General features: G+C 50.5%; 1 protein-coding gene and 1 pseudogene across 2 annotated transcripts in view; both read right to left on the bottom strand.

Annotated features, from left to right (window-relative positions):
- Positions 1–2,055: 2,055 nt before the first annotated feature.
- Positions 2,056–3,110, bottom strand: LOC101644953 (annotated as a pseudogene).
- A 6,716-nt stretch (positions 3,111–9,826) lies between these two features.
- Positions 9,827–10,744, bottom strand: part of TIMM10 (translocase of inner mitochondrial membrane 10) — a 3,513-nt gene continuing 2,595 nt past the window's right edge. For both annotated transcript variants that reach the window (XM_004714905.2, XM_045297075.1), the window contains exon 3: positions 9,827–10,231. In XM_004714905.2, coding sequence (XP_004714962.1) covers positions 10,030–10,231 — 202 coding nt within the window. In that variant the 3' untranslated portion in view covers positions 9,827–10,029. The remainder of the gene's footprint in view (positions 10,232–10,744) is intronic.

The following is a 10,744-nucleotide window of genomic DNA, read 5'->3' as shown; positions in this document are numbered from 1 at the left end:
TCTCCTATTTGGCCTGTGAATAAACAAGCAAACAAAAAAAACAGATGGATCCTGGAGAATGATAATGCATTATCATAATTTAACCAGGTGGTGACTCCAATTACAGCTGCCACTCCAGATGTGATTTCATTGCTTGAGGAAATTAATACTTCTCCTGGTACTTGGTATGCAGCTATTGCTTTGACCCTTGCCTTCTTCTCAATATCAGTCTCGAAGGACCACCAGCAGTAGTTTGCCTTCAGCTGACAGGGGCAACAATGTACTTCCACAACTCTCCCCCAGGGGTACAGCAACTCTTCTGCCCTGTGTATAATTTAGTCCAAAGGGAAATTGATTGCCTGTCTCTTCTACAAAATGTCACATTAGCGCATTTATTGATGACATTATGCTGATTGGACCCACTAAGGAGGATGCATCAAAAATTCTAGATTCATTGGTACAACATCTACATGCAAGAGGTTGGGAAATCAACCCAACCAAGATTCAGGCACCCTCCACCTCAGTAAAATTTCTAGGGGCCCTGTGGTGTGGGGCATGTTGAGACATTCCTACTAAAGTGAAGAATAAGCTATTGCACCTGGTCCTCTCCCCGCCACCCCCAGCCCCCCAAACAACTAAACAGGAGGCACAATGCCTAGTGGGCCTCTTTGGATTTTGGAGGCAACACATCCCTCATTTGGGTGTTCTACTTTGACCTATTTATCAAGTGACATGAAAGGCCTCCAATTTTGAGTGGGGCCCAGAACAAGAAAAGGCTCTACAACAGGTTCAGGCTGCTGTGTAAACTGCTTTGTCACTGGGACCATATGATCCAGCTGACATACTGGTGCTAGAGGTGTTAGTCGTAGATAGAGACGCAGTGTGGAGTCTTTGGCAGGCCCTTAGTGGTGAATCACAGCATAGACCCTTGGGATTTTGGAGTAAAGTCCTGCCATCCTCTGCAGATAATGACTTCCCTTTTGCAAACCAGCTGTTGGCCTGTTACTGGGCCTTCGTGGAGACTGAACGCCTCACCATGGGTCACCAAGTCACCATTGAGGCCCAAGCTGCCCATCATGAACTGGGTATTATCTGACCTACAGAGTCATAAAGTTGGATGTGCACAGCAACACTCCATTGTTAAATGGAAGTGGTATATACGAGATCAGGCTAGAGCAGGACCTGAAGGTACAAGTAAGCTGCATGAAGAAGTGGCCCAAATGCCCACTCCTGTCACAGTACCTTCCTTCTCCCAGTCTGCACCTATGGCCTCCTGTGGAGTTTCTTATGATAAGTTAACTGAGGAACAGAAAAGTCATGATTGGTTTACGGATGACTCTGCACGATATGCAGGTGCCACTCATAAGTGGGCAGCAGCAGCACTAGAGCCCCTTTCTGGAATCTCCCTAAAGGACAGTGGTGAAGGGAAATCCTCTCAATGGGCAGAACTTCGAGCAGTGTACCTGGCTGTTCCATTTTCCTGGAAGGAAAAAATGGCCAAATTTGAGACTGTGTACTGATTCATGGGCTATGGTTAATGGCTTGGATGGATGGTCAGGGAATTGGAAGGAACATGTTTAGAAAATTGGTGACACGGAGGTATGGGGAAGAGGTATGTGGATAGACTTCTCTGAATAGGCCAAGAAAGTAAAGATAATTGTGTAAGAAAGTAAAGAAAAGCATGTTTCATGTGAACACTCGCCAAAGGGCTACCTCTGAAGACGAGGACTTTAACAATCAAGTGGATAAGATGGAATGCCCTGTGGAGACGAGTTCTCCTCTTTCCTCGGCCACTCCAGTCATTGCCCAATGGACACATGAACAAAGTGGACATGGTGGCAGGGACATGGACTCAGCAACATGGACTTCCATGTTGTTCAACTGAGCCCTCTGTACTGCTGTGTGGACGAATTATCTGTTATATTCCTTCCTGCTGTATACATCTATCTAATAGACTTTTTTAATAGTTCAAACTGTATAATCTGTTCACTTTCACCCTGGTCCATGCATCACAGGCAAGTCAAGGAGAGGATGCATGAGAAGCCCAAACTGCTGGCGTGCCATCTTGCATCCGTGTCACCCACTGTTTGCGATGCCGGTCCCTACGATCGGCTGCCGACAAATGGGACATGTGCAGTTCTCGGACAGCCAGCGGTCGATGCAGTGGATGTGGAACTCGTGCATGCACGGTAGCCGCCTGAGCTTGTTGCCAGCGCCATAGTCGCTGATGCACACGCTGCAGACCTTACTGAGCTCGCCGTTGGCGCTGCTGTGTTCGTAGTTCCGGGTAGAAAGATTGTCGATCTGCTCTGTGGTTAAGCCCCGCACGCGGTCGTCGTCATCATCCTCACTGAGCAGAAAGAAGTGAGCCAGGCGAAGAATAGGTAGTGTTCTGGTGTCGACGAACGTGTGTGCATGTCTCGACAGCCTGTCCCCTCGCCTGTCATGGTCTTCAGCCTAATGCTGGGTGGAGTCACTTTCGCCCAGCATCCCAGGGCTGTCTCCTCCAGGGCTGTCTCCTCGGGGTGGAGGGGACCCTTCACTGCGCTGGCTGCTTCTGCTAGCTATGCCTGAGTCGCTGGAGTCTGAGGGTGGCTCTGGGAAACTCTGCCTGCCTCCTCTCTCGGCCTCTGCCTCGGATTCGGTCTCCATGAGAGAACTCAGTTCTCTAAAGCCCGTCATGATTTGCCTTAAAATGGACCGGAGCGCCACGGACGACGGCTCCGCCAGCTCTGCCTCGGACACCCTGCGGAGAGGCACTGTTAACAGTGCTGACGTCAGTGCGAACCCCCCGACTGCTCCAGGCGGGAAATGGTGCGGCGAAAGCCCCTGCTAGTACTTTCCAGGGTGACCGTGTTTCCCGCCAGGCCTGCTCTGGGGCGAGTTCTATTGGCAATACTGCCCCGGTCTCGGTTCTCGCCAGGCCGGATCCTTCGGACTTGAAGGTCCAGAGTGATTGTGGGGTGTCGCCGTGCTGTGGCTGCGGGCCTCCCGGCTTCTCCTTCTTCCACAGTTATCCTGGACACGAGTCTTGAATTAGAGAAGGGGGCACGTGGGGCACTTTGGGGTTCTCGATCTTGCTCTGAGAAGACGGGAGTTGCACCCCTCCTCCTAACAGACCTTCTCAGAGAATATATATATAAACATATGTATATATAATCCTAAGTGCCCTGGTTTTGTTTCTCTACAGAACCCTGCTTAACACATGCCTCAACCAAGACAGTCAGAGGGTTGAGAATCACAGCTGTAAACTTGTCGATAACAGTCACTGTCCCCTAGCCAGGGGCCCTTTCTAGCTCTGTGGGCCCAGCTTGGCCAGTGATTATTTCATCTGATTCATGATTTTGTGACCAGTTTCCACTGAGTCATAGGAGCAAGATGAGGCTCGCTGCTCCTGTAAAGAGTTACTGTCTCAGAAACCCACAGGGGCAGTTCTACCCTGTCCTACAGAGTCACTTTACATTGGACTCGACTTCATGGCAGGGAGTTAGGCTTGTTGGTTTTCCTTTGTGTCCCATGTTTTATTATTTGGCCGCATGGCTTAGGAACCCTTTTAGGACACTGTTATGGTCTTGTGCTGGTGGTCTCCCTCATCCAGATAATGTGTGTTTTGACTTTGTCTTGTCTTTTCCCTGTTTAAGGCATAAGAAAAGGGGTCTCTATAAATTATATTTGAATTTGGGGTCTTTCCTCCTGCTATAACACTGGGTGGTGTAAACAGCTAATGCACAGCACAGCTGACTGAAAGGTTGGAGGTTCAAGTCCATGCCGAGGCACAGCCTGGTCATCTCTTTCCAACACACCAGCCAGTAAAAACCCTAGGAAACACAGTTCCACTCTGACTCCCATGGCGTTGCTCTGAGACAGAAAGTGCAGGTGCAACTAGTTTACTTGGGAGGGTTGGACCACTTTGTGAACACACACCAAATCTTTTAAAAGGTAATTCTTTTTAAAGGTAACTTTTTAAAAACACTTTTTATTGTGAATTAGGTGAAGTTTACAGAGCAGATCATCAATGTTACAATCAATAGTTCATACACATTTTGTTTCAACCCATCCGTTGACGTACCATCCCTTATCTCATGTCCTTCCTGTGTTTCCTCTTTCCACTCCACCTTCTTTCCTGACCTCCTGTACTCTGCCCTGGGGTAAATACTGCCACTTTGATCTGAAATGGGTGATCGTTCTAACAGGAGGCGGGCAGGGAGTGGGGGGGGCGTGGGGTGAGTTTTGTACACACCTGAAGGGTGACTAAGGGCCAAAGTCTTGGTAGGCCCCTCTAGTCACTATCTGACCAGTAAGCCTGGTCTCCTCTGATTTTGAGTTTTGTTTCACATGCCCCCCCACTACCCCCCCGACTGTATACAGGACCTTCTGCTATGATCCTTCTAAAGCTGTCGACAGTGGTGGCCAGGCACCATCTAGTTCTGGTTTCAGATTCGGGGAGCCTAATATTTCCATGGTTCATTCGTCCACTAGACTAATTCTTTCCACCTGTCTCTTGATTTTCTGGAGCTCTGGTGGTGTCGCAGCTACACACACAAGCTCAGCTGTTTGAACCCACCAGCAGCTCCTCCGCAGGAGAAAGATGAAGCTTTCTACTCCTCGAATGTTTACAGTCTCAGAACCCCACAGGGGCAGTTCTTCCCTGTCCTACGGAGTTGCTCTGAGTCGGAATTGACTTGATGACAGTGAGGGGTTTGTTCTTTTGGCATTTGTGTGTGTGAGCGTGTATTTTCATCACTCTTCTTTCCTCTGGATGGGGCAAGACCAACAGCAGCACCTTAGATGGCTGGATTGACACAGGGGCCACAGCGATGGACTCCGAGGACGGCACAGGACCAGGCAGTGTCATAATAGAGTGTGCCGGTGTGTCACTGTCGGAACCTACTTGTGGGCACCTAACAACATTTTACCTCCCTGGGTTCAATATCTGTTGTAGTGGCTACACAGATCTCACGAACAAACTTCATGAGGAAAGGGCTTTTTACGGACGCTCACAGGTTGTCATGCCTCCAAGAAATGCTCAGGATCGAGCTGTTCATCAGGACGTGTTACAAAGTTCATTCAGGTGTGTTCATCAATGCCCCAAAGGGCAGACCACGCTCCTAAAGCCTCATCCCAAAGGCCGTCAGTTCAAACTCTGTGGGTCAGCAAACCCAGCTCCCTGAATCAAGTGCCCAAAGGCACCCCACTCCAGTAAGCCTCTGTCCAAAGGCATCAGCTCTACTGTTGTGGGTCAGCAAATCCAGCTTCCCCAATTTAAGTGCCCACAGGCACCCCACTCTGCAAGCCAGCCTCCTGCACAAAAGCACTCTGCTTAACTTGCTCTGTGGCTTGGGTAGTTCACCGCTTCACTCCTGGCACGTGCTGGGGTTGAGATCTCTCCTCCTGCTTCTCAGAGGAGGCCCATTTTATACACAGCAGGATAGCTCTCCAGAGAATCCTGTGCACAATTACATACAGGTAATTCCTACCAGTATCTTACCTCCACCTTCTTACCAGACCCACGCAGGGAAAGGTCGTTTGGCAGGAGTTAAGGACTTGGTTGGAAGAGTCACATAATAATTCACAGTTCCTGCAGCAGGAGCGTCAGCATTAGGGAGGCCAGTGGTGCTGGATTTTGTTCGCTCTTGGGCCCCAAGTGCCTGGATTGTAGTCTGGCACATAGTGGGTGTCCAATGAACAAAACCCTGTCTCAGAGCCTCGTAACACTGGGCAGACTGTGTGTATACTGGTCCTCTACAGCGTCTCCCAACATTTAGTAACTTGAAAGGACAGCAAAACCAGACCTGCTGCCATCAGTTTTGGCCCATGGACCCTGTAAGACAGTAGAACTGCCCCATCGGCTTTCAAGGCTGTGATCCTTATAGAAGCACAGTCCCGTCTTTCTCCCAATGAGCCGCTGGTGGGTTCAAACTGCCCATCTTTCCCTTAGCAGCTGAGCAGAGCGCTTAACTGCTGCACCACAGGTGGCCAAAGCCTCTTTATGATGTTTCTCTGGGTCAGCGGTGGTCTCAGTATCTGTCTCCCTCAAGACAGAGCAGTGTTGTTCAGGGCTGCAGTTAGCTAAAGGCTTGACTGGGGTGGGGTTGGTTTCAGAGCTCCCCCGCTTGGTTGTGGGCTGGAGGCTGCCCCTCAATTCCTCATCATGTGGGCAGCTCCCAGCTTAGCAGCTGGCCTCATCCGAGTACGCTTAGAGAGAAGAGCCAGAGGGCTGACAGATAAACCATCTTTGCAACTGAACCTCCGAAGTGACGACATCTCACCCTCTTTGTTAGATGGACAGCTAACCTCAAGGACAGCCGTTTGAAACCATAAGCTCCTCCTCAGGAGATGAGGTTTTCTACTCCTTAAAGAATCACAATCTTGGGAACCCACAGGGGCAGTTCTATCCTGTCCTACGGGGTTGCTCTGAGTCAGAATTGCCTCAATGGCCTTGAGTTTTGTTTCTTAGAACCCAGCCTGTATGTCCAGACCACCCTCAAGGGCAGGAAGACTAGGAGGGAAGGGGCACAGGGCCCCCTTAGAGGTACATTTTCTTGTTGTGTCCACGCATCTGAACACCCAACACAGAAGGCACAGACCAAATGCCTACGGATCAGCAGATGATGACAACCCCAAACCCACTGCCATCAAGGAGATTCTGGCTCATAGCAACTCTACTTGGAGCCGTTGAGGATTTGCAAATCTTTATGGGGCAGACAACCTCACCTTTTTTTTAAAACCGCACCTTTCTCCATCAGAGTGACTGCTGGGTTTGAACCATTGACCTTGTGGTTAGCAGCCCAATTCTTAACCAGCAGCGCCACCAGATTACGAGGAAGGTTACTGGTGGTGGGAAGCTTGTAGGACAGACAATACAGGCTGCCGTCAGCTCTTAATTACAGCTCTTCCCTTTGGGTGGTGTGATAGTTATATAATCTGTTGTCAATTTGAGAGGATAAAGAGTAAAGGGGTGTTGAGTCTGTCAATCAGGTCATAGTTTGATGACCTCATTTGGAGGCACTAAGGAGATAAATAGCTCACTGGAGGCGAGATATGGGCTCACTCCCTGGGAGACATTGCAGCTGACAAGACATGGAACGACGCTAGTACCCTGAGCTGAAGGAGTCCCATGGAGCCCTCTGCCTGCCAACGCTGATGCTTACAATCCTACTGGATCCACAAGACTTCCCACCCACTGGCCTGTGATCTTCCTGCATCCAGCATCATTGCATGTGTTTCATGAGTCTCAAGAGGACTTTATAGATTGGTATTGGACATATGGGCTAATATCAGATTTATGGACTTGATCTGTGATCCGGACTGGGCTGTTTTCTCGATAGTCAATTGCTCTTGTATATAAAGTTCTTATACACCAGTGTCTATAATTTTGTTTCTCTAGTCCACCCAGACTAACAGGTGGAATGGCCCCTTTGTAGGCGTGTCTCACTGACCCACCCCCAACCACTACCTCCCCCACGGAGTGCAGGAACCCAGCTAATTCACTTTGGGCCTTTCCCACAGTTCTCTGCATGGAGCAGACCAACAGTAAATATTGTTGAATGAAACGAAATTGTTGACACTGCCTCATCAGGGACCATCCACCCCCAGGCCCAGAGGAGTGGTTAAACGTGGCCTCTGCCTTTGAACCCTGGTTCTGTCACTTACTTGCTGTGACCTGAAGCAAGTTACTAACTTTTCAGAGCCTCGGTTTCTTCCCATGTAAAGGGAAAATAAGTGGACTTGCCTCACGGGATTACTGTAAGGATGAACTGAAATGAAATATTTAGGGCACTTACAACCACAAATAAAACCAGCAACACTGCTCTCAAGTTGATTCCGGCTCATCGTGACCCTGTAGGGCAGTAGAATGGCTCTGTAGGATTCCCAAGGCTGGAAATCTCTCCAGAGCTTGACAGCTACATCTTTCATCTGCACTTGTGCAAGCCTTTGAACTGCAAACCTTTACATAAGTGGCCATGTGCTTAGCCACTGAGCCTCCTTTAAGACCTTAGTACAGAGCTTAGGAGTCCTGGCGGTGTAGTGGGTTGTGATCCACAAGGTCGGCAGTAGCTCCCTGGGAGAAACACTGCGCTTTCTACTCCTGTAAAATTAGTCTCAGAAACCCACAGGGGTAGCAGTCGGCACTGACTCCATGGCAGTGAGGGCACAGAGCTTAGCACAGGGCAGCAACTCCATAAATCTCAGTGTTTCTTACAGGCCCCTCTCCTTCTGGCACCCTGCCCAGACTCCCTTTACTCCTCACCTAGTTCTCCACCCACTGGCTGGCAGCTGAGTTAGCCGGGTCAGTCACTGGTGGCCTCCTAGCCCATCTCCAGGCTCCAATGCTGCACCGTCACGGAAGCTTGTTCCCTGGCAACCTGGAGGGCAGGTCGCAGGACAGGAAGTGGTTTTGCTCCCGTGGATCCAGTCCCTCTTCCCAACAGCAGAGTCTGGCAGAGAATAGCCTGTGTTCAACACTCACTCACTGACATGCCCCACAGCCCAGATCTCATGGGCTGACAGCGCCATCTGTTGACTCCAACACGCACTTCAGTACCTAGAAAGCAGCCTTGGCCAAACTCTAATTAGCCCAACTGCAAAGCACCAAGTGTCTTCATCTCACACCTACCTTAGCAATACAGAACATTAATGAGAGCTACCACGGGTGCCAAGCACTCTCACAAATACCTGAGGTATGTCTTCATGGCCATTTCACCGATGGGGCAACTGAGGTACAGGGTGGTTAGTGCCTCAGCCCCAAGTATACAACTAGATTTCCAAGTCTGGCAGACTGGCTGTACTCTGTCCTCCGAAACCAGTCACTTTGCCTCATGTACCTGGAGAGCGCCCCCCCCATGCAGGAAGAGCTACCATAGGGACAGTGGTGTTAACCAAGACCCTATCTGAGTGACCCACATCCACTGGGAGAGCTGTCCAGTCCTTGAGGTGGGAACTGGACACAGCCCCTGGTCAGTGTGGCAGCAGGTCTTTACAAGTGACGCCCTCTGAGGCTCCACTTCTTCCTAGGGCCTTTAACCTGGCTGGGAGGGTTGCATGAGAGAATAGTCCCTGATTCAGGTGGCCCAGCCCCTCCCCAGATCACTCACCTTTATCACACTTAATACTGCAATTTAAAACCAAGGGGTGGCCTACTTCCTTCTTAAACCTCACCTGCTTTTCACCTTCTCTAAATCGTCCCTTTGTGAACTACCTGCGTGCCCCCACCCAATGCCAGGTTGTTTGACAAATATACATTACTCAGGGGATTGGACTGATGGATTATAACAGGGCCTGCTTGCTATTTAACAAAGAGATACTCATCTATTCTGGGACATAAGTTAGACTTGGAACTATTTAAATATATGTACATATAGACACACACATTACTAACATATATCCCCACCCCCACCGAGTCCTCATGGAGCCAACAGGTAAGTGCTCCAGCATTAATGGAACGGATAGGGCTTTGAGCAGTTCTTGAGGCAACTTGGAGGAAAGGCCTAGAGACTTCTGAAAGATCCCAGAGATGAGTGTGCAGCCAGAATCAACCCCCTGGCACCTGGGGTAGCATCTCTTACACATCTTTCTCAGAGCTTCACACAGACGCACTCATTTCATGCTCACAGCAGTCGTGTGATGTAGGCACCACCACCTTCCCTCCCTGAAGGCGAGGAGGCGCCAGCAGAGAAGTGAGGAGTACAGGGCGGCACATCACGGGGCAGCACTGAAACCCCGGTCTGCCCTGTGTGCCAGCCTGAGGTCTGAAACAGCACCCCCGACTCTCCCTGCTGGCCAAAGCAGGGTGTTCCCTCCAGATTGCCTAAGTGCATTGCTTTGTGTGGTGGAGAGGGGAAGGGGGTGCCAACAACATTGTTTTAATATATATGTTTATACACCCACACAGTTTTCAATCCAGTGTCTTCAACCACAAGCACGCTCCTGAAGCCACGCTCTGGGCTCTGGCCTCCTGAGACCCTCCCGAGAGCCCAGGCCTGGCACAGTCTTGGCAAACGGCACCCAGCAGGAGGCAGCCAAGAAGGGGCAGGGTGCAGCCCAGGGTCTTCACATGGGCCCAGAGCTCTGCTGCACCCTCTTCATCAGCTCTTCATCCTGCATGGACAGCTCCGTCAACTTTTTGCCCATCCGCTCGTGGATGTCCAGGTACTTGGAGACACACCTGTCCAGGCAGACAGACTCGCCCTTGGACAGTTCAGCTTCCTTGTAGTGGGGAGGCACGCACTTCCGGTGGCAGGCACTGGTCATTCTGCAGAGGGCAGGGAGGGAAGGCGTGGCAAAGTAGATTCAAAGTGCCCTGTAGTAACCAGGACCCCCACCCATGGTGGCTCTGGCTGAAGACTTCCCCTTCCATGTGGACCTCGGCCACCCCCCTGAGGCCCTTGGGGGGGGGGGCAGCTGAGTAAATGCATGTGCAGTCACATGCATTTGGGAACTAGAGGTCTAATCAGGAAAAAGAGGAAGGCCCTCAATCAGATGGGCGGGCACAGTGGCTGCAACAGCGGGCTCAAGCAGAGTAATTGTGAGGATGGCGCAGGACCAGGCAACGTTTCGTTACATAGGGTCACTAAGAGTCAGAATCCACCCAACAGCAACTAACAATGGGAGTCTTAGTAGAATTCTCGCCTTCCGGTTTGACTCCTGCCAGTGCACTTCATGTCAGCCATCTGTCAGTGGAGGCTTACATGTTGCTATGATGCTGAACAGGTCTCAGCTTCCAGACTAAGGGAGATTAGGAAGATAGCCTGGTGATCTAATTGGG

This window comes from Echinops telfairi, unplaced genomic scaffold, assembly GCF_000313985.2.
Source record: "Echinops telfairi isolate 266 unplaced genomic scaffold, ASM31398v2 ScPeMD7_7416;HRSCAF=8454, whole genome shotgun sequence".
Lineage (NCBI taxonomy): Eukaryota > Metazoa > Chordata > Mammalia > Afrosoricida > Tenrecidae > Echinops > Echinops telfairi.
This window is presented reverse-complemented; position numbering and strand designations above follow the sequence as displayed.